We start from the raw sequence: 27,249 nt of genomic DNA on the forward strand, positions 1-27,249 counted from the left end.
AAAAAAGAGTACAGATTCACATTTATATCTCTAGGGATATTCAAAGTTAGAACCTTCCTTTGGAGCTCCTGAAATTATGCATCACAGGACTGTGGGGCAGTTGATTGGGAAAGACATGCGCTACATAGATGTCATGATTAGAGGAGTTCCCATTGGGTTTCAAATGTAAACACCAAACCCATATTTCCTCTGAATTTTAAGTGCTGATTTGTAACTGAGCTGCTTTCCACGTGGACAACTCAATGTTGGGCACTTTACACTAGGGGGCAACAGAGATTTATTACTTAGCTAAGGAAGACAAAGTGTTCTCTGGAGCAATACCGAGGAAATTATCTAAGATACAAACATGCCACTTTGAACAATGTTTTCTGATATGCTCACTTTGAATCAAGTTTTAATCTGTCCCACAAACAGAGTACAACCAGAGATGTGATCCAAACTGACCTTGCATTATTAGCTCACCTTGGCCTTGGAATTGAAGAATGACTTGGGAAAGAGTTGAATGGGGAGGGGAGGTTTAGAAACATGGTTATTTCTCATGCCTTACTTGTCCTTGCCTAGATTTATTTCCTGTCTATGGTGATTGATCCCAGTTGATGATTGTTCCCTTCTTGCTGACGTCAATCCAAACTTTTCATTTTAAAAAATCTGCTGTTTTCCTAACATGCTTTTGAGATGCAATTGTTTCTATATTGTTCACCTTATGGTTGTTAACAGATCGTTTTTATACTAATTTTAAATGTCAAAACTCACCTCTGTTTTTTCAAGTTAAGCTTTATAATTGTGGACCTTGAAGTTGAATAGAAAATTAATCTTCAATAAACAAAATTGTAAAGGAAAAAAAATCTGCTGTTTTCCTGATTCCGTTTTATTGCCTATCTCTGTTCTCCTGTAGCTCACGGAGCTTCTTTAAGACGATGACTTTGAATTCTCCAGCAGGCTGTTGGTAGATCTCCATTTCTCTGGGATCGGTCACTAGGGCTTATTTCCTTCATTCGATGATGTCCTGTTTCCCTGATTCCTCGTGATCTTTGTAGCCTTGCGTTGATGTCTGCACTTTGAGAAGCAGCTGCCTCTTCCAGTCTTTATGGACTGGCTTCAGGAGGGAAGGACCTCCAGCAGACAGCCCGGCTGGAGATTCTGGGGGTCCCTCCCGGAGGGGATGTTTAGGATTGTGTGTCTTCCCTCTATGCCACAGTGATCTCGGGTGGCCTCAGCCTGCAGCAGCTTCACGCAGGATTTCGGTTCCCGGCCAGAGGCTGAAGTCAGGCCATGGCAGAGAGAGCACTGAATCCTAACCACTAGACCAGTGCCCAGTGACGAGGCCCTGGCCCATATGGCTTTGGAGAAAATGAATTTCCACAAAGAAACGGAAAGTAGTGAAGCAAGTAAAGTGTTTATTAGGAGGAAAAAGAGTACGTGTGAATAGGCACACACGGGTGGGCTCACAGAGAGAGTCGCGCCCTCGTGGTAGTTTGAATCACTTACATGGGGCATTTCTTCCGAGCTTCCTCTGGCCAGTCATCTTGCTTTGCCTGGTTCTGAGTCCGTACTTGGTTTATCTCAAGGTCCTCCCATGTGTGCATGTGCATCTCTCAGCCAAGGTGGACTCTTGCGAAGAGGCCTCTGGGTAGGCTGACATCACTCCCTTTTTGACCTCGAAGGAGCCTTTCTGCGCATGTGTAGTCGGGAAGGTCTCCCTGACCTCGAGAATGAGAAACATGTGGTGTCTTCTCTGGGCAGGGCTCAGCTCCTCGTCCTCTTCATCTTGGAGTATCTGCCCACAGGGGACAAACTCCAGCTGTTCCGCCTGGGGCCCATCTATCTCCTGCCTCAACAGGGCTGTGTCAGGTGTGGAGCGCTGCCAGCCTTTCCCCAGGGCACTGCCCCAAAGTGCTGGGGCGATGGGTACCCGCTTTACCTCTTTCCCTCCTCCTGATGGCCCAGCCTCAGGACCGGGTGTCTCCCTCGGTTCTGCAGGGTCAAGCCAGTCCGTGAAGTCTGTGCCATCCGTGGGGGCGCCCAGGTGGTCCCTGAGACCCTCGAGCGGGTTTGCTGCCATCCTTACCCCGTTTCTTTGATCTTCGCTGCCCCCAGGCCACAGCCACGTGGGTTTCCACACATTCCGTGTGTGAGGAGAAGGAAGCAGGTCTGTCGGAGCAGCGGGTCTCAAAGGCTGGAGAAGCCAGCCCCTCACTTTGCTTTCTCTTTCCCCACCGGGTGAGAAGGGCTGGGGGTAGGGGGCTCGGCACTGAGATGCGGCAGCTTTGGAAGCGGTGATGCGGGCAGGGTGAGGCTGTTCTCGTCCTGTCCGACGTGGCTGAGCTTGGATTCCGTGGTCCCTGTGGCGACTGGAACTACTCTGCTGGCTTCCAGAGCCCTGACATCATTATCATCCGGGGACAGGGCCTCCTGTCTCACCGTCTTGCTGACATCACTCCCACACTGTCCTTTATGCTGTAGCAGAAGCTAGTTGAGGCACCCCCATTATGTCAGCCCTTATTCAGCCCTTATTCTTGCCACCCATCCAACTGGTCTCCTGTAGACTTTTTTTTTTTTTTTTAATAAATTTGTTTATTTATTTTAGGCTGCGTTGGGTCTTCGTTGCTGTGCGCGGGCTTTCTCTAGTTGCGGCGAGTAGGAACGGGGTGGGGGGGCTGCTCTTCGTTGTGGTGTGCGGGCTTCTCATTGCGGTGGCTTCTCATTGTAGAGCATGGGCTCTTGGGGCGCAGGCTTCCGTAATTGTGGCACGCGGGCTCAGTAGTTGTGGCTCGTGGGCTCTAGGGTGCAGGCTCAGTAGTTGTGGCGCTCGGGCTTCTCACTGTGGTGGCTTATCTTGTTGCAGAGCACAGGCTCTAGGCACGCAGGGTTCAGTAGTTGTGGCACACGGGCTTAGTTGCTCCACGGTGTATGGGATCTTCCGGGACCAGGGCTCGATATCCAGCCAGGGAAGCCCCTGTAGACGTTTTTTATTTTTCCCTTCTCTTTCTTGCTTAACTGCACTCTGATAGTGACTGCCCTCTAGCTAAAGTTGTACTATGCACTTGATGTTTACTCCTCCAAGACAGTACTCCCTAGCACTCCTTTCCTTTGTGAGCATTCTTCATTCCAGAAAGAACGTCATGGAACGATAACCTCGAGGACCACCAGAACCCGTTCCGGAACCACCTGACGCCAGCCCTAATAATCCCAATGTCTCCAGGAGGAAAGAAGAATGCAAGACTACATCAGCCCCGATCCTCATCTACAGCCCTGTTTTCCACCCTGAAACTATAAGACCCCTTCCTATTGCCCAGGAATCAAGGCACAGTTTTGAGGGCGTTAGCCTGTTGTGGCCCCCTTTGCCTGTCAAAGTAATAAAGCTACTCTTTTCTACTCCTCCAGGTTCTGTCTCTGTGTTTCTATTCGGCACCAGTGAACAGAGGCCAGGTTTTTGGTGACATTTACAACCCTGATGAATCCATCTGAGGTCATTGTCTCCACTGCTTTTTGCGTTAGTGGCACTTTTCAAAAGGCACCTAATTCCACAGTCCTAAGAGTTACTGTTCCCCCTGTAACAATCACATTCCAGAGATACTGCACATGACAGGTCAGCCCTTTCCACCTGTATCCCAACACAGTAGTGAAAACCTTAGCAGGGCACTTGCCTGGCGGTCCGGTGGTTAGGACTCCGCGCTTCCACTGCAGGGGGCACGGGTTCGATCCCTGGTCAGGGAAGTAAGATCCTGCATGCCGCGTGGTGCGCCAAAAAACACAAACAAAAAAACCCTTAGGATTTGCCCTGGGATAATATGCCAGGGTCTGTGTGTATGTTCCCCTCTGCTAGTATTGGGGTCCTCATTGTTGTCTGGCTGGTAAGTGATCAATTCCAGAATCCCATCCTCGCAGTTTAATTTATTCCTAGCATGGCTTCTGGGGTTAAGTTTCTTGAGTTGGGTTTCTTAGAAACAGAGCTTGAAATGGGTGCTTTTGTATAAATGATTCAATGAATGAGTGTGCTCTGAAGGCCAGCACAACACGGCGGGGGTGAGTGGTGGGTCTTGGGGAAGAAGCCAAACACAGATGTGGTTTGTTCTCGTCCCCCAGAGAGCTTGACAACAAAGCACACCACGAATCTGCTCCTTTCCTAGCGCAGGGTGTTAGTCTTTAGTATTTATCTCTGCAAGTCATTTGCTGGGGGCTGTTTGTTTTTCGGGAAGCATAATCTTCCAGGAAAGATGTCTCTCGTTTTGCTCAGAGCAATGTTGCAGATAAGAGGGCACCTGCAAGCCCTCAGCAGGCTCCCTCACAGCGGCTGGAGCATAAGTGCGTAGGTGTGGTGATCTGAACAAGGCATCCCCTACAGAAACGTACACACTAAATTCTGAGTAGCTATTAATTATGAGATGCCAAAGATACAGAGGGAAAATATGATTGGGGAATGGCTACAGAAGAAGAGGTAAGTATATTAATATATGTAACGTTCTGTGGTGGACTTTCATATACTCACAAATATGGGAAAGTATTAACTTATTTTTTAACAGGTTAGAATTCATATGAGGTTTAAAATATTGTTTTCTTTCTTATTCTGTGTGTTTGAAATATTATATAACTTTTTGAAGCTGGCATGGCTTACAGTTAAGAAGGAACATGATTCTTTTTATTGTGTGTGTGCATGTATGTGTGTTCCATTAAAACTTTATTTATGGCACTGAAATTTAAATTTTATATGACTTCCACCTATTATGAAATAGTATTCTTAGAACATGGTTATTTTCAATGAAGCATATAATTGAGTTGTAGGATTAAAATTTGCTTCCTATGAGCGTGCTCAAACACAAGAACATCAGGAAATTCAGCATTTATATCTGATCCAGGAATATAAGGCCATTATTCCCATGGGAATAGGTCTTGAGCGAGCCCAGCCATCTTCTCCTGGTAAATTTTATCAAAAGCTTCACTCTGGGCCACTGTAAAGTGACTTTTCCAGTCCCCAATGATTCCTGTCAAATATACAAAAAAAAAGTCCAGATCAGGTTTATAAATAAGGTCTCAAGACTTCACTTGAGCATCGTCTGTGTCTGTCGCCACTGCCAATCTGTCACGAACACTGAACTGAAAATTGCAGGCAATATAACCGAGTGGTTAAAATTTTCTTGTCCAGAGACCGACGGCCACTGGTTTGGTAGTATATTTGAGTCTCCAGTTTGCAATCTGTTTATATTGTGAGGCTTGAATAATCACAAAAGGCAACCACAACAGCAATAACACCTAACCTACATGAAGTAATTTCTCATATGCCAGGCATTGTGTTAGGATATTACACGTATACCTCATTTAACCAGCAACACATTTCTTTAGGACAGTGGAGGTTCTTTTCTCCCACGCTGCTCTTACCCTGGGTCATGTAGGCAGATATGGTGTACTTGTGATTGATTGCTACTCCCAAGTCATGCCTTCTCTTTCCTTTCCTTTTATTTTATTTTTTATTTTTAGATGTGGACCATTTTTTAAAAGTCTTTATTGACTTTCTTACAATACTGCTTCTGTTTTATGTTTTGGTTTTTTGGCCACGAGGCATGTGGGATCTTAGATCCCCAGCCAGGGATCGAACCCGCACCGCCTGCACTGGACCACCAGGGAAGTCCCTTTCCTTTTATCTTTAACTCTCCACCCTTGAGTATCACCGCAAACAGCACTACCCAGTGTTTTGTACCTTGCAGTTTTTTCTACCTAGAATGCTCTTCCCTTGGGTAACCGAGCAAGGAGTCACATGTCACCTTTTCCTTGAGGTCTCCCCAGCCCCCCTCTTGTAAACTGCAGGTTGAAAATGGAAACTACCCACTACATGCCGAAAACACCCTCATTCCTTCTGTGTAGTGAACATCTTTGGTCTTTAGTATAGGGTCTCAACGGAAGGTTTTGGCCTGGAGCTAAGTCACATGTCTTTCCCCTCATTTTTCTTTTCCCAGGGTTTCTATTTGCCAGCTCCTTTTGGTGGAACAGATACTCCCATTGTCAATACTTGTAAAGGGAGGGTCACTCCACGGGGCAAGGGACCACACCAGTGCTGTGAGGGGCAACTCTCTAACCAGGTAGATACGTCATTCATAGGCAGTGCTTCATCTTCACAAGTTTTCTTTATGACCTTATAAATATCCCAAATCATTCCTTAAACTCTCCAAGTCAGGCGCCACTTTTGTGATTTTAGAGACTCAAATATTTTCCTCGCCCCATATCTTAGTGTATCCACAGAAGCAGGGGAATTCTCTGTCCATTTCTTCCAGGTCTTAAAATTACAAACGCTCAGGCATTAAAAAAAAGAATGAAATTCTGCCACTTGCAACAACATGGATGGACTTGGAGGTATTATGCTCAGTGAAATAAGTCAGACAGAGAAAGACAAACACTGTATTTTATCACTTATGTGTGGAATCTAAAAACTAATACAAATGAATGGATATAACAAAACAGAAACAGACTCACAGATATAGAGAACTAGTGGTTACCAGTGGGATGAGGAAAGGGGGGAGGGGCAAGATAAGAGTAGGGGATTAAGAGGTACAAACTACCATGTATAAAATAAATAAGCAACAAGGATATATTGTACAGCACAGGGAATGTAGCCATTGTTTTGTAATAATGTTAAATGCAGTATAATCTATAAAAGTACTGAATCACTATGCTGCACCTGCAACTAATCACCTGCAACTAATATAATATTGTAAATCAAATATACTTCAGTTTTAAAAAATGCTCTCTTACCTTTTCTCATGAAACCTTTGCTTTGATCCATAAAGATATCAGGTGATAGGGAACAATTGCTCACTTTATTATCTTTCATGGTCTTGAAGGATACATTCTTGAGGAATGCATTCAGTTCTTCTGGGCTTAGCTTCTTGCCCAAGAAGTGGCTGAGGGTCTCTACACTGGCTTGTATGTCCTAGGATGAGAACCACAGAGTGGAAAGAAAATGACAATCGGGAAAAAGAGAGCAAACAGAGACAGCAGAGAGTGAGGACCAGGAGGAGACAGAAAATAAGCCAAAGCAAAAAGAGGATGAGCTCGTCATGCTCGTCTGGAAATGTGCAGTCCAAGTAGGGACAGAGGAGTGTTTATAAGAAACAGTCTAGGGCTTCCCTGCTGGCGCAGTGGTTGAGAATCCGCCTGCCAATGCAGGGGACACGGGTTTGAGCCCTGGTCTGGGAAGATCCCACATGCCGCGGAGCAACTGGGCCCGTGAGCCACAACTACTGAGCCTGCGCGTCTGGAGCCTGTGCTCCACAAGAGAGGCCGCGACAGTGAGAGGCCCGCGACCGCGATGAAGAGTGGCCCCCACTCGCCACAACCAAAGAAGGCCCTCACACAGAAACGAGGACCCAGCACAGCCAAAAATAAATTAATTAATTAATTAATTAAAAAAAAAAAGAAACAGTCTATTTATTTTTTACTTTACTCTTTAAATTTTATTTATTTATTCATTCATTCATTTATTTATTTATTTATTTATTTATTTATTTATTTATGGCTGCGCTGGGTCTTCGTTGCTGCGTGCAGGCTTCTCATTGCAGTGGCTTCTCTTTGTTGCGGACAACAGGCTCTAGGCGCATGGGCTTCAGTAGTTGTGGCTCAGGGAAGTCCTGAGACAGTCTATTTAAATTTACGTTGGCCACGGGCTTCCCTGGTGGCGCAGTGGTTAAGAATCCGCCTGCCAATGCAGGGGAGACGGGTTCGAGCCCTGGTCCCGGAAGATCCCACATGCCGCGGAGCAACTCAGCCCATGAGCCACAGCTACTGAGCCTGCGCTCTAGAGCCCACGAGCCACGACTACTGAGCCCATGTGCCGCAGCTACTGAAGCCTGCATGCCTAGAGCCCGTGCTCCACAACAGGAGAAGCCACTGCAGTGAGATGCACATGCACCACAATGCAGAGTAGCCCCCAATCACCGCAACTAGAGAAAGCCCACGCGCAGCAACGAAGACCCAACGCAGCCAAAAATAATTTAAAAAAAATTTATGTCGGCCACTTTCTCTGGAGGTCAGCGAATGCTTCCTATGAATACTGACATATTCAATTCCTGTCAGTCGGTCTGGGAATATGTAAATACTTTTGCCTCTATCCTGACCCTGCCAAGCCCCATCTGCCTTCCATACCCACCGGACACTGCCCCTGGGTGCCCAGATTGCTTCAGATTTTTGACATGAAATCACTGATAGCCCTCAGTATGTGCTAAACTTACTAAACAAAATATGTTGCTAAACTCTTCGTCAGTGCCTGCATTAAATGTTGTAAAAAGAAATAAATGAGAAAATTGAAGAAAGAATGTGTACAACCTAAGGAGGTCAAAGAAGAAATGACCCTACTTGATTTCCTCCCAGGGATAATATCCGATTGAAAGGGTAGACTAGAAATATTAAAGAACGGGTGAGTGAGAGAGTGGCATGGACTTCTATATACGACCAAATGTAAAATAGATAGCTAGTGGGAAGCAGCCGCACAGCACAGGGAGATCAGCTTGTTGCTTTGTGACCACCTAGAGGGGTGGGATAGGGAGGGTGGGAGGGAGATGCAAGAGGGAGGAGATATGGGGATATATGTATATGAATAGCTGATTCACTTTGTTATACAGCAGAAACTCACACACCATTGTAAAGCAATTATACTCCAATAAAGATGTTAAAATATATATTAATTAAATTTACAAAAAAGAATGGATGGAAGATAGACAGCCATGAGATGGAGCTAGAGAGAATGGTTACCTGTTGCAGCTCCTCGTACGATATCACCAGGAAATTCTCTTTTCCTTTCATCTGCAGCCAGTTGTGAACATGGTCAAACCACGATCCATACAGCACTGCAAGAGAAGCGGGGAGAGAAGTACCTGGTTCACTCTCGTGGACCCCACCGCCCCGGGAATGCTGCCCGCTTGATGCACACCCTATGTGTCTGATGAGCAAGTGAGCTAAGTGGGGGGAATACTTGTCCTTTCTTCTTCGTTGACATGAGAAACAGAATTTCTGCCTTTACTGCCTGGATGGCCACCAGGTGGGTGCCATATACAATGCAGTATTTAAGATGGGCATCTATTTAAAATGGATAACCAACAAGGACCTAGTATAGCACGGAGAACGCTGCTCAATATTATGTAACAACCTAAATGGAAAAAGAATTTGAAAAAGAATAGATACATGTATATGCATAACTGAATCACTTTCCTGTACACCTGAAACTATCACAACATTGTTAATCAACTGTACTCCAACATAAAATAAAAAGTTAAAAAAAATGTGTCACATCTACCTGTGATGAGATTTCTGAACTGTAAAGAGAATTCAGTTAGCAAATGAAAGAGCTAAATTTAAACCCCTTCTAATTTGGAGTCCGTGTCTTTGTTCTTTCTGCTATGAATACAGTTTCTTTCCCCTATACCAGAAACACATGTCTTTTGTAGGTCCTTCACCCATCCCAAACCTTTGGAACAGCACATTGTGTGGAAATTTTTTTTTTTTTCCTTTCACAATGTGCATTTGAGGAGTCGTAGGTCAAGTGATACTGTCACTTAGACATTGTTGAATAAGGCATTAGACACATGCAAACCTGTGTCTCTTCCCCTGCGATTTTTGGTCTTCATATCAAGAGTAAACTTTCCGGAGGAAAAAACAAGAGGAAACTTTCTGTCTCTCCTTGTATAACTGCACAATACTATATAAGTTCCCCAATTCAGGAATGGTCAGCTCTCTTTCATATCATGTGAACCAAAATAGCAGAAACCTATGTTGAGACAAAGAAAATGAAAAAATTTTTTTCATGTTCTTTTCCATTGTGGTTTTTTACAAAATATTAAATATAATTCCCTGTGCTATATAGTAGGACCTTGTTGTTTATTTTATACAGAGTAGTTGTATCTGCTAATCCCAAACTCCTAATTTATCCCCCCAACTTTCCCCTTTGGTAACCGTAAGTTTGTTTTCTATGTCTGTGAGTCTATTTTTGTTTTGTAAATAAGTTCATTTGTATCATATTTTAGATTCTACATATAAGTGATATCATATGGTATTTGTCTTTCTCTGTCTGGCTTACTTCACTTCGTATGATCATCTCTAGGTCTACCCATGTTGCTGCAAATGGCATTATTTCATTCTTTTTTATGGCTGAGTAGTATTTCATTGTGTGTGTGTGTGTGTGTGTGTATCACATCTTTTTTTTTTGTTCAGACAATGAAAATTTCAAGCAGAAAAGTGCAGAGATATAAGATCTTCTGTTTAATCCCATGGTTCCAGCTATTCCTACAGGAATATAGCTCATTGAATTCTTATGTTGGATTCACTGAGACATGCTTGAATTATTTATCCTGTTTAATTATAATTGCTTGGACTTCCCTGGTGGTCCAGTGGCTAAGACTCCACGCTCCCAATGGAGGGGACCTGGGTTCCATCCCTGGTCAGGGAGCTAGATCCCACATGCCGCAACTAAGAGTTCCAATGCCGCAAATAAAAAGAACCCACATGCGGCAACTAAGACCCGGCAAAGCCAAATAAATAAATAAATAAATATTTAATTATTATTGCTTGATCTGTTTTTTATGTTTAAGGTTGTTTGCAACTAAGGGTTTGGTACAATTAAACAGGAGAGATAGTTGTGTTTGACATAATTAGATGATAAACTCCAAGAAGTTAAAAAACCAAAAGGCAAGATTTTTTTCTACCTGGCAATAAAGACACCTAATTCTTTCTCTTACAGGTGTGGAGCAGGTTTCAGCACAGTCTCAATTATTACACTCCCAAATCCAATAGGGAAACTGAAGCTTCTAGAACTTAGGTCCTCCTTCTGCTAGTAAAATGTTGAACATTCACTGTCTGAACACGGACACTGGGAACTCTTTTTTTTTTTTTTTTTGGCCGTGCAGCTTGTGGGATCTTAGTTCCCCGACCAAGGATCGAACCCATACCCCCTGCAGTGGAAGCACAGAGTCCTAACCACTGGACCACCAGGGAAGTCCCCACTGGAAACTCTTTTTTTAAAAATATAATTTATTTATTTATTTATTTATTTAGGCTGCATTGGGTCTCCGTTGCTGCGTGCGGGCTTTCTCTAGTTGCAGCGAGCGGGGGCCACTCTTTGTTGGGGTGCGTGGGCTTCTCATTGGGGTGGCTTCTCCTGTTGTGGAGCACGGGCTCTAGGCACACGGGCCCCAGTAGTTGTGGCTCGTGGGCTCTAGAGCGCAGGCTCGTAGTTGTGGTGCACGGGCCTAGCTGCTCCGCGGCATGTGGGATCTTCCCGGACCAGGGCTCGAACCCGTGTCCCCTGCATTGGCAGACAGATTCTTAACCACTGTGCCACCAGGGAAGCCCCCTGGAAACTCTTAAAGGAGAGCATTTCATCCAGGAACATCCAAGATTATGGCCAGGAGGAGCATGTGTGTGATAGGAAAAATTGTAATAATTGTTAAAAATATGTTTCCTCTGTGGCTCTACAAGGGGATCAAATAGGATTCCAGAGCATTGGACAAGCTGACACAACTAAAACAGGTGTTTACATTTTTTTGGCATTATAGCCCTTTAAAAATATCTTTTATGGAAATCCAGATCCAAAATTTTAGAGTTTTCGTCAGAAATAGTATTTTTTTATTATTTTTTTTTTAATTTAATTAATTTATTTATTTATTTTTGGCTGTGTTGGGTCTTCGTTTCTGTGCGAGAGCTTTCTCTAGTTGCGGCAAGCGGGGGCCTCTCACTGTCGCGGCCTCTCTTGTTGCGGAGCACAGGCTCCAGACGCGCAGGCTCAGTAGTTGTGGCTCACGGGCCTAGTTGCTCCGCGGCATGTGGGATCTTCCCAGACCAGGGCTCGAACCCGTGTCCCCTGCATTGGCAGACAGATTCTCAACCACTGCGCCACCAGGGAGCCCAGAAATAATATTTTTTTTTAATCAAAATACTGCATAAGTTAAATTCCAAGCTCTGGGGAATTCCCTGGTGGTCCAGTGGTTAGGCCTCCACACTTTCACTGCTGAGAGCATCCCTGGTCGATCCCTGGTCGGGAAACTAAGATCCCACAAGCTATGTGGAGCAGCCAAAAAACAAACACCAAGCTCTTTCATACAATATTTAAGGTTGTCTCTGATGGTGACCAGGCAGATATTAGTTGCTTCTTTTTTATATATATATGTATCTTTATTGGAGTATAATTGCTTTACAATGTTGCATTAGTTTCTGATGTACAACAAATTGAATCAGCTATATGTATACATACATCCCCATAACCCTTCCCTCTTGGCCTCCCTCCCACCCTCCCTATCCCACCCCTCTAGGTGGTCACAAAGCATCAAGCTGATCTCCCTGTGCTATGCAGTTGCTTCCCACTAGCTATCTATTTTACATTTGGTAGTGTATATATGTCAATGGTACTCTCTCACTTCATCCCAGCTTCCCCTTCCCCCCGCTGTGTCCTCAGGTCCGTTCTCTATGTCAGCATCTTTATTCCTGCCCTGCCACTAGGTTCATCAGTACGTTTTTTTTAGATTCCGTATATGTGCGTTAGCATACTGTATTTGTTTTTCTCTTTCTGACTTACTTCACTCTGTATGACAGACTCTAGGTCCGTCCACCTCATTTAGTTGCTTCTTTCTTATCACACCCAACTCTCCAAATTTTACCAAACTTCTCTCCTCATGCCCTTTCCTGTACTTGTCCTCCGTCGTTGTTCATTGGTAGCCTACGCTACAAACTTCTCTCCACATCTCAATTTTTAAAATAGTTAGCAGTGGATTCTAGAGGTCACTCTGTAATAGAATGGCAACATTCCATCTTTCTTTTTTTTTTTTTAAGTTGAGTAGCATTTCATTATATATTTGGTGGCAACTTTATTTTTTGCTATTACAAATAAGGATCATTTGAATAGTCTAGTAAATCCCTCTTCTCCTTCTTCCCGCAGCAACTTTTTTGTGTGTGTGTGTATTTTTGCTAGTGTATTTTTTTCCACTGGAGAAAGGGGAGTTAAACATGAAAGCGTAAATGCTAGAATGCTAGAATTTGCAAGATGACCCTACATGGGTTAGTACTGTTATCTATGCCGCCAGCAACATATGAGCGTGTTGGTCTACCCAGAGTCTCACCGCCACAGCGTGAGTCAAATGTTTTGAATGCTAGCTGTGCTAGAGCAGAATGATGGCCACACAAAAGTGTCCACAGCCTGATCCCCAAGTCTCTGAATATGTTACTTTTCATGACAAAATGGACTTTGAAGATGCAATTAAATTCAGGATCTTCAAAGGGAGAGATTATCTTGGATTATCAAGGTAGAAACAACGTAATCGCAGGTCCTTATATGAGAGCGGAAGGAGTGTCAGAGTCAGAGAAGGAGATGTGATGACAGCAGAGTGTGGAAGGATGTGGTCCACGTGCCAAGAAACGTGGGCAGCCTCTAAAAGCTGGAAAAGGCAAGAAGTGAATTCTCTCCTTGAGCCTCAAGAACAGAATGTAGCCACGCCCGCACATTAATTTTAGCCCATACGGCATATTTTGGATTTCTGAACTCCAGAATGTAAGATACTTTTTTGTTTTATTTATTTATTTTATTTTAGGCCACGTCAGGCGGCTTGTGGGATCCTAGTTCCCTGACCAGGGATTGAACCCGGGCCCTCAGCAGTGAAAGTCCTAACCACTGGACCACCAGGGAATTCCCAATTTTTTGTTGTTTTAAAGCATTAAATTTGTGGTAATTTGTTACAGCAATGAGAGGAAAGGCATACACTTTCCACTATGACAGATGAGAAACTGTATATCATTGTAGTTTGAATTCATACCTCTCTTATTTTGAGTGTGGTGAATTATCTTTTTATATGTTTATCATATTTAGAAAAAATTGGGGGGAACACAAAGCACATTGGCTAAGATTTCTGTTGTTAACAGGAGGGACTACAGATTTAGCGACATCTAGGTTTCGATTACAATGTGGTTGTTTAAATCATGGGACAGTAAGACCTGGGGATGAGACACAGAAACTTTCCCATTCCACCTGGCATCCACATTTTGAGTCAAGCTCACCATTTCCTTGAAGGAACCATTCTGAATATTCTTCAAATGATTCCGGCTCTCTGATAATCTTTACCATTTTCCAGAAATGATAACTGGAAGTAATAACATCTCTGGGATTTCTCATTATATAAATACACTTAAATTAAAAAAAGAGAGAAAATGAGAATAAATGTATCCATTTCCCTTGCTCCAGGTTTTTCACAAATGGAGAAAATGCCAATGCCCATTAAAGTGTCTGGCTATAATTTAGTCTTTAATTCATTTATTTAACAAAATATATTTAGAACCCACAACGTGCCAGACATTGAGTTAGATTCTATAGAAGGAGCAGCGTATAAGATACGGATTGTTTCTGCCCTTAAGAACCTTATGATACATGGAATGATGGTCTTTAAAGGTTTGAGAGGCAGATGATGTTATTACATTTTGAAGAAGTCTGAGTTTTAGTGGAACTCTGCCCTATTCATTGCTATTCCTGGAATTTCATGTTCCAGGCCTCACTATCTTTTCCTAGGAATTTCTACGATATCAGTATTTCTCAGGGACTAATCAGACAGATGTGAATGGCCAACTGTATATAAGGGTTCGTTTATAAAATTCAAAATGATGGCATGAATAAACTCATGCTGCTGTAGATGGTGAAACCTCAAGAGGAAACAAACTTTCAGGGTTCTCAAAACAAACTTTTTTAAAAAAAAGGAACTAGTTTTATGTCAGTAAACCTGGGCTAGGACATGCTGGATCAAGTGTTATATCAGGTCATTTCCAATTCTGATCACTGCTTTACTCCACTGCAGTCATAATCTGAGCTGGGTATCACTTACATGTGGAATCTAAAATATGACACAAATGAACATATTTACAGAACAGAAACAGACTCACAGACTTAGAAAACAAACTTACGGTTACCAAAGAGGAAGGCAGGGAGGGATAAATTAGGGGTATGGGATTAGCAAAGACAAACTACTATATATAAAATAGATAAACAACAATAAGCGGATTCTTAATCTACTTATATTTCTTAAAATAGATATTATTCATTGAGTATGCATTAGGCTCTGATCTAAGCTAGGCTGTCAGTAAAAAATGTGGTCGCTACGGAAAGTAAAAAATTTTGTCTGTTATTGGTCTTTTTTCAAATGATCTATACATTCCTTTCGGATGTGGCTTGAAGTCATCTTAATCATCACATTCCTCCCAGTCCTTAGCACAGATGAATAAATCCTGCTGGTTTAAGCACACAAAAATGGAGCTTCAACGACATTGCACTATTTGTTCATAGACAAAATCTAGAGAACTGAGGTTCAAACCAGAATTTTCTGGCGTAAAGTCATAATCGTTTTACAGAGTGTGGTCTTGGGCTATTTTTTTATTTTTTTGGTTTGTTTTCCTGTTTCATGTATTCTTTCATTCATTCAATATTTTCTTTCTTATTTTATTTTACTTAGGTATAATGGACATACAACATTATATTCGTTTCAGGTGTAAAGCATAATGATTCCAAATGATGACCACAATAAGTCTAGTTAACACTGGTCACCAGACATAGTTACAGAATTTTTTTTTTCTGGTCATGAGAATGCTTAAGATTTACTCTTTCAGCAACTTTCAAATATGCAGCGCAGCATTATTAACTATTGTTACCAGGCTGTACATCACATCCCCGTAATTTATTTATTTTATAACTAGAAGGTTGTACCTTTTGAGCTCCTTTACCCATTTTGCCCACCACCCACCCTGGCAACTACCCACCCACCTCTGGCAACTACCAATCTGTTCTCTGTATCTATGAGCTTTTTTTTTTTTAATTTTGGATTCCACATATAAATGAGATCAAGTGGTATTTATCTTTCTCTATCTGACTTATTTCACTAAGCATGAATGCCCCCAAGGTCTATCCATGTTGTCACAAATGGCTTGATTTCATTCTTTTTCATGGCTGAGTAATATTCCATTGTGCAGTCGACCCTTGAACAACATAGGGGTTGAGGGTACTGCCCCCTACACGGTGGAAAACCCAAGTACTGCTATCTCTGCTTCAAAAGCAAAGGAACTGATACTCACCCAAGGGCAGGAAGTGGAAACAGTTTGGATAGAATCAGGACTCAAACCCTAATTCTTTTGATTCCACATATTGTGCTCTCTAATCGAACACCAACTTTTCCCCACACTTAGTTAATTTAAAAAGCAATAAAACGGGGCTTCCCTGGTGGTGCAGTGGTTGAGAATCCGCCTGTCAATGCAGGGGACACGGGTTCGATCCTTGGCCTGGGAAGATCCCATTTGCCGTGGAGCAACTAAGCCTATGCACCACAACTACTGAACCTGCACTCTAGAGCCCATGAGCCACAACTACTGAGCCGCGTGTCACAACTACTGAAGCCCATGTGCCTAGAGCCCGTGCTCAGCAACAAGAGAAGCCGCCACAATGAGAAGCCTGCGTACCGCAACGAAGAGTAGCCTCCGCTCACCACAACTAGAGAAAGCCCGCGCACAGCAACGAAGACCCAACGCAGCCAAAAATAAAAAAATAAAATAAATAAATTTATTAAAAAATTAAAAAATAAAAAGCAATAAAATGAAAATACAGTACTATATTTATTGAAAAAAATCTTTGTATAAATGAAACTCACAGTTCAAACTCATGTTGTTCAAAGGTCAACTGTATGTATGTATGTATACGTTTATATATATATATCTCACATCTTCTTTATCCATTCATCCATCAATGGATACTTATGTTGCTTCCATATCTTGGTAATCGTAAATAAGGCTGCATTGAACATGCGGGTGCATCTATCTTTTCAAATTAGTGTTTTCATTTTCTTTAGATAGATACCCAGAAGTGGAATTGCTGAATCAAATGGTAGTTCTATTTTTAATTTTTTGAGGAACCTCCATGCTGTTTTCCATACTGGTTGCACCAATTTACATGCCCACCATCCAATATTTTCTTAAATCTCTATATTGTTTTAAGCATTCTGGTAGGTTGGTGTAAAATGGTAAAAAAAAAAAAAAAAGTTAAAAAATAAACCTGGGCTTCATAATCATGGTGATCACAGTAAGATAAATATACCTGACAATAAACAAGCAAACAAATAGAAACATAGCACAATATTAATATTATGAAAGACACTGTGATGTTAGAATATTTTGATCATACTTCCACTACCACGTCACATACGATTGTTTGGGGGAGTTTCATACATTTTTTCATTCTTCCTTTTATGTATTTATTCATTTTTGGTTGCACTGCAAAGTGATTCATATATATATATATATATATATATATATATATATATATATATATATATATATATATACTTTTTCAGATTCTTTTCCATTATAGGTTATTACAAGATATTGAGTATAGTTCCCTGTGCTATACAGTAGGGCCTTGTTGTTTATCTGTTTTACATACAGTCGTGTGTATCTGTTAATCCCAAATTCCTAATTCATCCTCCCCTTTCCCCTTTGGTAACCACAAGTTTGTTTTCTATGTCTGAGAGTGTATTTCTGTTTTGTAAATAAGTTCAGTTTCACACAGTTTTGCTAATACCTTCAGTGTCACGTTTTAAACTATAATCTAAGATGAGTGAAGATCACATTTACAGCACAGGGTCACTCAATGTTAGGGCCCTCCTTTAGGGGTCCTGAGATTATACCTCAGAGGTCAGTGGATCTATTAAGTGGGAAAGACATGCCCTAAATGATTTCACGATTAGAAAAACCCAGTGGGATTTCAAACATGTGTGCCAATCCTACATTTCTTCTGAAATATAGATGCTGATTTACAGTTGAGACACCTCCCATATGGTCATATCAATGTTGGGTACCTAGGGGTTGGGGGTGCCACCAGGATTTATTTAATTAAGGACCGAGTATTCTCTGGAGCAGCACCAGGGAGATTGTCTGGTACGTGCCACCATAGCTTGGAACAAGCTTTTCTAATATGCTCACTTCACTGAATCACATTTTTTAAAATTTATTTTTTTAATTGGAGTATAGTTAATTTACAATGCTGTGTTAGTTTTAAGTGTATAGCAAAGTGATTCAGTTATACATACATGTATATCTATTTTTTTCAGCTTCTTTTCCCTTATAGGTTATTACAAAATATTGAGTATCATTCCCTGTGCTATACTTGTTGTTTACTTATTTTATGTATAGTAGTGTGTAACTGTTAATCCCAAACTCCTAATTTATCTCCCCCACCCTTACCCCTTTGGTAACCATAAGTTGGTTTTCTATGTCTGTGAGTCTACTTCTGTTTTGTAAGTAAGTTCATTTCATTTGTGTCATTTTTTAAGATTCCACATATAAGTAATATCATATGACGTCTGTCTTTGTCTGACTTAACTTCACTTAGGATGATCATCTCTAGGTCCATCCATGTTGCTGCAAATGGTATGATTTCATTCTCTTTTTTTTGGCTGAGTAATATTCCATTGTATATATGTACCACATCTTCTTTATCCATTCACCTGTCGATGGACCTGAGTCACATTTTAACTCTGTCCCTAAAACACAGGCCTTCAGGATAACCAAAGAAGTGACCCAAACTGACCTTGCATCATTAACTCACCTTGGCCTTGGAATTGAAGAATGACCTGGGGAACAACTGAATGGGGAGATGGGAGACATAGAATCATGGGTCTTTCTGATCCTTTATACGTTGAAGCCCAGCTTTAGTTTCTAACCACATCGAAGGCTCACTGCTGACAACAGATTGGACCCAGGCAGGATCCCCCTTGTTGCAGATCAGGTTGACGATCTCTGTCACCCACAAGGTTCCTGCACAACGAAAAAGAGAGTGTTACCCACTTCAGCCTGACGATTAACCGCACCACCACATCTTACAGACACTGTGTTATTTCAGCCATGAAGCCCCTGCCCATAACTCCAACGGATGCTTTCATTTCCCACCTTACTGTTTCCCTTTCTTAAAAAAATATTTATTGACATAGCTTATTTTAAATTTTTCATTATTTTGAAAAGGTGTTAACTATAATAAAATTACTACAGCTCAGAAAATAAAGTTTTAATTTTTGTATGCAGAATTTCTCAAAACGTAGAATGCAAAATAGTTTCTATGGGAATAATCTAGGAATCTTATATTATGTATCTATATATCATCTTACTGTTTCCCTTAAATGTATCTCACTGATTCTTCATTCTTTTTTATTTTTGAGCAGAGTTAGCTCTTTATTGTATTTTTATTAACAAAAGACAACAGATTGATCATAAGGGGATCAGTTCTTTTTAGAAACACATTTTTTTTGTTATTTTGCAAATGGTTTAAATCAGGGCTCAGCAGCTTTTTCCTATATTGGAGTATAGTTGATTTACAATGTTGTGTTAGTTTCAGGTATACAGCAAAGTGAATCAGTTATACATACACATATATCCACTTTTTTTTTTAGGTTCTTTCCCCATATAGGCCATTAGAGTATTGAGTAGAGTTCCCTGTGCTATACAGTAGGTCCTTATTAGTTATCTATTTTATATATAGTATCATATATATGTCAATAGGTAAGCATTTTAAAGCTTCAAGCAGTAGATGTCCAAATTTGGGCTAATTGTTAAATCTTTGAGGGAGAAGACAAAGTAAAGGATTATTTTTTATCCATTTGGAGGTATTGGAGTAATTTTTTTAAAAAAATCAGAAGAATGAAGCAGCATCTAGCAGTTGAGTGGGAAAGAAGGCTCCCAGGTGCTAAGGAGTGTAAGAGAAGACCTTGCCATCATTTCCCCTTTCCCTGTTCTCACCATACTCTTTTTGGCAACCACTAAGCTCACCGAAAAGAGCAGCTCCCTTTTCACTGCTCTCCAGGCTACTGGGTGTTGAGGTCACTCATGCTCCAGGCTCACCCTGAAAGTCATGCTTGCTCTTGCCCGTATGCCCCCCACCGGCCTTCCCCCACCCCCAATATTATCTGTCTCCTTCCACTTGATAGAACTGTGAGTCTTCATTCTTCAAATACTCTGCTAATGAGAAGCTGCTGTATAGCACAGGGAACTCTACTCAATGGTCTGTGGTAACCTAAATGGGAAGGAAATCCAAAAAAGAGGGGATATATGTATACGCATAGCTGATTGACTTTGCCGTACCGTAGAAACTAACACAACATTGTAAAGCAACTATACTCCAATAAAAATTAATTTAAAAAAAAGAAAGAAAGACTCTGTTCCTTGGGCTCCCCTGAGACCATCTCCACCTTTTCCCTACTACTCTTTTTTTAAGTTTTTAAAAACATCTTTAATAGTGATAAAATACACATCACTTACAATCTGTTGTCTTAATCAATTGTATGTGATCCGTTCGGTAATGTCAAGTGCATTCCCATGGTCGTTAAGTGCATTCAAATCTCCAGCACTCTTTTCATTTTGCAAAACTGAAACTCTGTCCCCATGAAGCAACAGTTTGCCATTCCTCCCCCTCCCCCGGCCCCTGGCAATGACCATTCTACTTTCTGTCTCTATGACTTGAACGACTCTAGGTACGTTATATAGGTGGAATCCTACAGTATTTGTCCTTTTGTGTCTGGCTTGTTTCACTTTGCATACTCTCCTCAGGGTTCATCCATGTTGTGGCACGTGTCAGAATGTCCTTCTTTTCGGGGCTGAATCATATTCCATGGTATGTGTAGACCACTTATCATCTCTCTATTAGTCCATTAATGGACATTTAGGTAAATTCCATCTTTTGGCTATTGTGACTCATGCTGCTATGAACAAAAGTGCACAAATATCTCTTTTTAGTTCCTGCTTTCAATTCTTCTGGGTATAGATCCAGAAGTGGCTGGGGCCCATTTACTCTGCTTTCTACTCTCAATCTCCTTTGCCCCCTCCTCATCAAATGTACAACATTGGACGCCCCCCACCCCAAGAATGATTTATTCCATCCCATACATATAGCTTGACTCCCATAGGTACCAGTAGGCAAGGCAGAGGGAAAACAATTAAGACAGAAACCTTCGACAGACATCCAAAACTCCACTAAAAGAGAGACTTCTCTGGTGGCGCTGTGGTTAGGAATCTGCCTTCCAAAGCAGGGGACATGGGTTCGATCCCTGGTCAGGGAACTAGATCCCACATGCATGCCACAACTAAGGAGCCCGTGAGCCGCAACTAAGGAGCCCATCTGCCACAACTAACACCCGGTGCAACCGAAATAAATAAATAAAATTTAAAAAATAAATTTTAAAAAATGATTGAGTCTTTAAAAAACAAAACTCCACTTAAAGAGTGAGCGCTTGCATCTTCCAAGCTCGGGACGCTCCACCGGATCAGGGCACATAGACAATGCTAGTACAGAAAAGTAGACACCCAGACTTTCAGTGAAGCAGACATTATTTCCGACTTGACAATAGGCAAATGCTAATTTTTCCCTACTCAAATGAAGCGAGGGCTCCCCATGTGACTGGACACCTAGAAACACCACCTAAGAGAGAGTTTTCTGGGAAGTTTCAAAAGACGAAGCATGTATCTTGCTCTGACAGAAGAAAGACCTACAGAGGGAAAGACTCAGCCATCTGCAACCATCTGCTTTGTGCTTCTGAATGAGCCGATAGGACTTACTTCCCACAACTAACGCCACCCTCTTGCAGCCAAGAGGGTGCAAATTCGTCTTGTCCCAAATATTGTTAGGCAACAGACTGATTGTACCATTGACCACCCTGCACAAACGCACTTTCTTAGTATTTATGTACATTTTCCAGTGATATTCCCTCATCTCTCATTTCCACTGGTCCAAACTGTAATGTCTCCACACCCTAAAAATTCTCGTGTCCAGCCCAAAAATGTCAGTAGTGCAGTATTTCAGAAATGCTGCCTAATCCAAACAATTACCAAATCACTTTGAACCCACAACCTAAATATTGCTTGGTTCCCATTTCCTCTGTCACATCCAAGTCCTAATCAAAGCCGTCAACTGCCTAACCAACTCAGGTAGCCTTTTCCGACCTGATATTGATCTCTGCTCTCTACTTATCCAGTGCTCTTAAAACTCCTTTAATGTAGAGAGGCCCCTCGTGATCTTTAAACATATACTCCTTTCACTTTGCCATTTAAATGCTTTCCATGGATTTACATTGCTTTTGGATCATTTCCAAATTCCTTAGCATGATTTTTAGGTTCCGTATTAATTTCCCATTTAAAACACATCCTGGAGATTATCATACTAAGTGAAATAATTCAGACAGAGAAAGACAAATATCATATGGGGAATCTAAAAAAAATGATATAGATCAACTGATTTACAAAACAGAAACAGACTCACAGACTTAGAGAACAAACTTATGGTTACCAGGGGGGAAGGGTTGGGGGTAAGGGATAGATTGGGATTTAGGGATTGACATGTACACACTATTATATTTAAAATGGATAACCAGCAAGGACCTGCTGTATAGCACAGGGAACTCTGCTCAATATTCTGTTAATAACCTAAATGGGAAAAGAATTTGAAAAAGAATAGATACATGTCTATGTATAACTGAATCACTTTGCTGTACACCTGAAACTAACACAACATTGTTAATCAGCTATACTCCAATATAAAATAAAAATTTTAAAAAAAACACATGTATCATCCATATGATACAACTCAGGGAATATAGCCCATATTTTACAATAACTATAAATGGAGTATAACCTTTAAAATTTGTGAATCACTATATTGCACACCTGTAACTTATACAATATTGTACAGCAACTATACTTCAATAAAAACACACATCCAGCCTCACCTCCTGCTCCTGCCCTGTTCCCACTCTCCACGATGATTTTTCAGGTTCTGGAATATCCCTCAGTGTCTTTCAAATCTGGACCATTCCATATGCAACCTGCCCTGCTCTGCTCTCTCTTCACCTCTGACAAAGACTCTCTCCTTGGCCAAATTTAGTGAGGCTCTTCAAGACCTCTTCTCTATGAGGCTACAACCTTGACCCTCTGTGCCCCATCCTTGCTGAGCCTAGTTTTAACAAGAATCCCGCAAAGTCAGTTACTGAGAATCCTCCCACACTTGATACTTGGTCAAGGTTCCCATCCCTTACCCTTGACTTCTAAGTCCTTTTCCCGTCTTCAGCACAGATTCTATTAGGCTAGTTTAGCAAAAATCTCCCTACCCTTGATGTCTAATCAAGTTCTTCTTAGTAATTTTCCCTGATGTCTAATCAAATCCTCTTAGTAATTTTCCATCCACTGACTCCTTCACTCTGCTTGTCCCCAGCTCACTGCTGTATTAGGAGTTGAACTCAGTCTCTTTTCCATACACACTGTCTTGAATAAAAGCTTTCTTGCCATTTTAACAAGTGTCAGAATAATTTTTCTTTCACAGCTAACAACCTCACATTTGCTCTTGACTTCTCAGGATAGATGTTTCTCTTTCTTCCCAGAAATTCTTCAGTAACCTCTCCCCTTTCACCACCCCACACAATTCCCTAAATCTGCCTTAGTGTTCCCTCATGTAAGTCTCTCTCTATATCTCTACAATGCCCTGGCAGTCACATCCTTTTGAATTATAATTCCTGTATGAATCCCTCTCTCTGAGTATAATGTCCTTTGAGACACCACACTAGTCACCAAAGTCACCAATGCAGGTAACCTCCTCAATTTCTGATCCCACCTTCTTACCTGACTTTGGGTAAGAAAGTATAATGACGTCTTCATCCCTCACCACAAATTCATCTCTCAAAGAGCTCAAGTTTTCAATAATGAATCTGTGGAAAGGAATCCCCTCAATCCACAAATAATCTCCAGCCATCTTGAAAAACAAAAACAAAACAAAAACAAAACAAAACGAAAAAACCCAGCCTTCCAAGCCTGGTCTGGTTGCTCTGGTCTTAGCAATCTTAGATTCCTGATTCTGAACCAGGTCCTGTTATAAAGGGCAGAGAGACAGACAGAGCTATCCAATTTGCCTGCATGACAGCTATAAAAATGGGGAGTGTCACGGTCAGCCTGAGTGATCATTAGCTGACTCAGAATACTTCTGAGGTTTCAGCCGTTCAATCCACAGGAGAAGGTTGGTAAACAAGAGCAGATCCAAGAAATGTGAATGACTTTTTCATGGAAGGAAAACAAAATTTTCAGGGAAAGTAAACCTGATGCTCTTTTCCTGCCGTATCATTATTCTCATTCTCTGGACACTTTTTTCCCAGGTTACATAGCTAATAATCGACTACACGGAAAAACACCTCCCATTAAAATGGTGTATCAACAGCCCATAAAAATGGCCACTCTACTAATAGAAGTAGGTTAGCTTCATATAATATTTGGTCTGGAAAAAAACATGTAAGCCATGTTAACACATGACTTGCAGTATTTCTAAATGTCCACGAATTGGTGAAATTGGTAGAATTTTTAACATCCAACTAAATGACATGACCTGATATTTATTTACTTGCACATTTTTTTTTCCTGTCAAGAGTTTCTATGTTTGTGGACACTGAGATTCAGATGGGTCAGCTAAGTCTCCATAAGCCCAAATGACTTTGCCAGCTGCATATACAATAGCTTTCATCCTCTGTATATCAGAAGGACTTAAAATTTTGGAGGGGCTAATAAATAACTCCAGAAAATGAATTTTGTGTCCTCTTTAAAATTTCTCTATGTTTTAAGAATAAGAATTATTTTGTGTTTGTGTGAATATTTAACATTGACGTATACAGAGTAAAAAGTCTATACAGATAGGAAAAATAAACCTTTACTTTTGTAATTACATATTTATTTATTGAGGGTGTGTTACGCCTGCAGCATATAGTTTGAAATCTGTGAGGCTCTTGTAGGCAGCATATAGATGGGTCTTATTTTTGTATCCATTCAGCCATTTTATGTCTTTTGATTGGAGAAATTAGTCCATTTACATTTATAGTAATTATTGGTAGGTACGGACTTATTGCCATTTTATTCATTGTTTTCTAGCTGTTTTATAATTCCTTCATTGCTTTCTCCTTCTCTTGCTCTCTTCCTTTCTGATTTGATGATTTTATTTAGTGAAATGCTTAGATTCCTTTCTCTTTACCTTGTGTGTATCTACTGTAGGTTTTTGCCTGTTGGTTACCACGAGGCTCACATAAAGCATCTTATGACACAGTCTACTTTAAGCTGATAACTTACCTTCCAAAGCATACTAATGTAATGGAAAGTGGGGTCCAGCTGCTCGCCGCTCAAAAGCCAATAAAGAGGCAAAATTGGTGGAAAAGAAAGTTTGCTTTATTTTGGATGCTGGCAACTGGGGGAGGAGGGGGGCCTTCTGTCCAAAGGCCGACTCCCCCCCACCCCACTGACAGTCCAGTGGGCATGAGCATTTATAAACGGAGGGAGGGGGCTACATGCAGAAGCAGCACAGTCAGCTCTGACAGTCATCTTGAACTTGGTCATCAGTGGTCTGACCAGTGTCATCTTGATTGTTTTGAGTACATTTAGTCTTCAGTTCCAGGGTTGGTTTGTTTCCATTTCCTTGAGGTCAATTCTCAGAATGGTGGCAGCTTATGTCATGGCTACAGTCTGGTCATCATGTAGTTAACTTCTTCCACCTGGTGGAGTTTTCAGTAACTATACGACAGCTCACAGGATATGGCTCAGAATATTATCTATAGCCCTTGAGAAGGAACTAAAGGTCCTTGACTCTGCTTAATGACTAAACTATTATTATTTAGTCTTGTTGGACAGTTTTCCTTTGTTTCTGCATTTTCTCATTTCTCTGATTAAACTTATTCTTTGGATAAAGTTTTTCCACAGACAAAAGGCAGGCTAAGGACATGAGGGGGCAAGGACCATAGGGTCCTGCTCTGTTTCACTAAAACTCTACATTTTACTCTTCTCTTCCACATTTTATGTTTTTGATGTCACAATTTACATCTTTTAACATTGTGTATTGGGACTTCCCTGGTGGCGCAGTGGTTAAGAATCCACCTGCCAATGCAGGGGACATGGGTTCGAGCCCTGGGCTGGAAAGATCCCACATGCCACGGAGCAACTAAGCCCATGTGCCATAACTACTGAGCCTGCGCTCTAGAGCCCGCAAGCCACAACTACTGAAGCCCGTGTGCCACAACTACTGAAGCCCGTGTGCCTAGAGCCCATGCTCCACAACAAGAGAAGCCATCACAATGAGAAGCCTGTGCACCGCAACGAAGAGTAGTGCCCGCTCGCCGCAACTAGAGAAAGCCCGCGTGCAGCAACAAAGACCCAACACGCCAAAAATAAATAAAAAACAAAACAAACAAAAGACCTTGTGTATTCATTAACTAATTGTAGTCATAGTGATTTTTAATACTTTTGTCTTTTAACCTTCATGCTAGATTTATATGTGACTTATCTATCTGTCACAATTATTACATTAGAGTTTTCTGAACTTATCTATATATTCTGAATTTATCTGTACATTCACTTTTATCAGTGAGATTTATAACTTCATATGCTTTCCTGTTACTAATTAGCGTCTTTCATTTAAGCTTGAAGAAGTCTCTTTAACATTTTTTAAGTCCAGTCTAGTGGTGATGAATTCCATCAGCTATTGCTTGCCTGGAAAACTCTTTACCAACTTTGCTGGGTGAAGTAGTCTTGGTTAGAAGTGTTTTCCTTTCAGCACTTTGAATATATCCTGCCACTCCCTTCTGGACTGCAAAGTTTCTGCTGAAAATTCTGCTGATAGCCATATGGGGGTTCCTTTGTAGGTAACACTTTGTTTTTCTCTTGCTGCTTTCAAGAGCGCACATTGCTCCAGATTCTCTTGCCAGAGAAGCAGGGATGGGAAGGGACCAGGTGGAGATCGGGCAGCAAGCCAGTGGTGGAGGGGAGATCCCAGCCAGGGCTCCTGGTTTCCTAGGTGCACAGAGGGACCCACTCAGGAGGCTTCAAGAACCTCAGAGAGGCCCCCAGCAGCGTATGAATGTTCTGACTTCTCTGTATCCTCACCAACAGTTATTTTTATCTGACTTTCTTATTCTAGCCATCCTAGAGGGATGTGAAGCGGTACCACATTGTATGTTTTTTTTTAATTGAAGTATAGTTGATTTACAATATTATATTAGTTTCAGGTGTACAGCATAGTGATTCACTGTTTTATATTTAAGTTAATATCTTGTTAGTTCATTTCTACTTGTCCCATCTGTTCTGATTCATCCCCCACCCCCTCACCATTCCATTCATCTCTGCTATGGGCTCAATAGTAATACCTGTTTCTTTTTATTTTTTTTTAATAAAAATAGGCTAACCCATCTCTATCTAGGC

At 41.4% G+C, this 27,249-nt stretch overlaps 1 protein-coding gene across 1 annotated transcript; it reads right to left on the reverse strand.

Annotated features, from left to right (window-relative positions):
• LOC309648320 (sulfotransferase 2A1-like) lies at nucleotides 1-24,714 on the reverse strand. The gene is given in 7 exon segments (XM_082436823.1): nucleotides 1-4,982; nucleotides 6,745-6,922; nucleotides 8,740-8,834; nucleotides 14,023-14,149; nucleotides 18,599-18,661; nucleotides 18,665-18,807; nucleotides 23,647-24,714. Coding segments are annotated over 7 exon segments (849 nt in total). The 5' UTR covers nucleotides 23,777-24,714; the 3' UTR covers nucleotides 1-4,869.
• Nucleotides 24,715-27,249: the final 2,535 nt, after the last annotated feature.

Source organism: Balaenoptera physalus, assembly GCF_965194825.1.
Source record: "Balaenoptera physalus genome assembly, chromosome: 19".
NCBI lineage: Eukaryota > Metazoa > Chordata > Mammalia > Artiodactyla > Balaenopteridae > Balaenoptera > Balaenoptera physalus.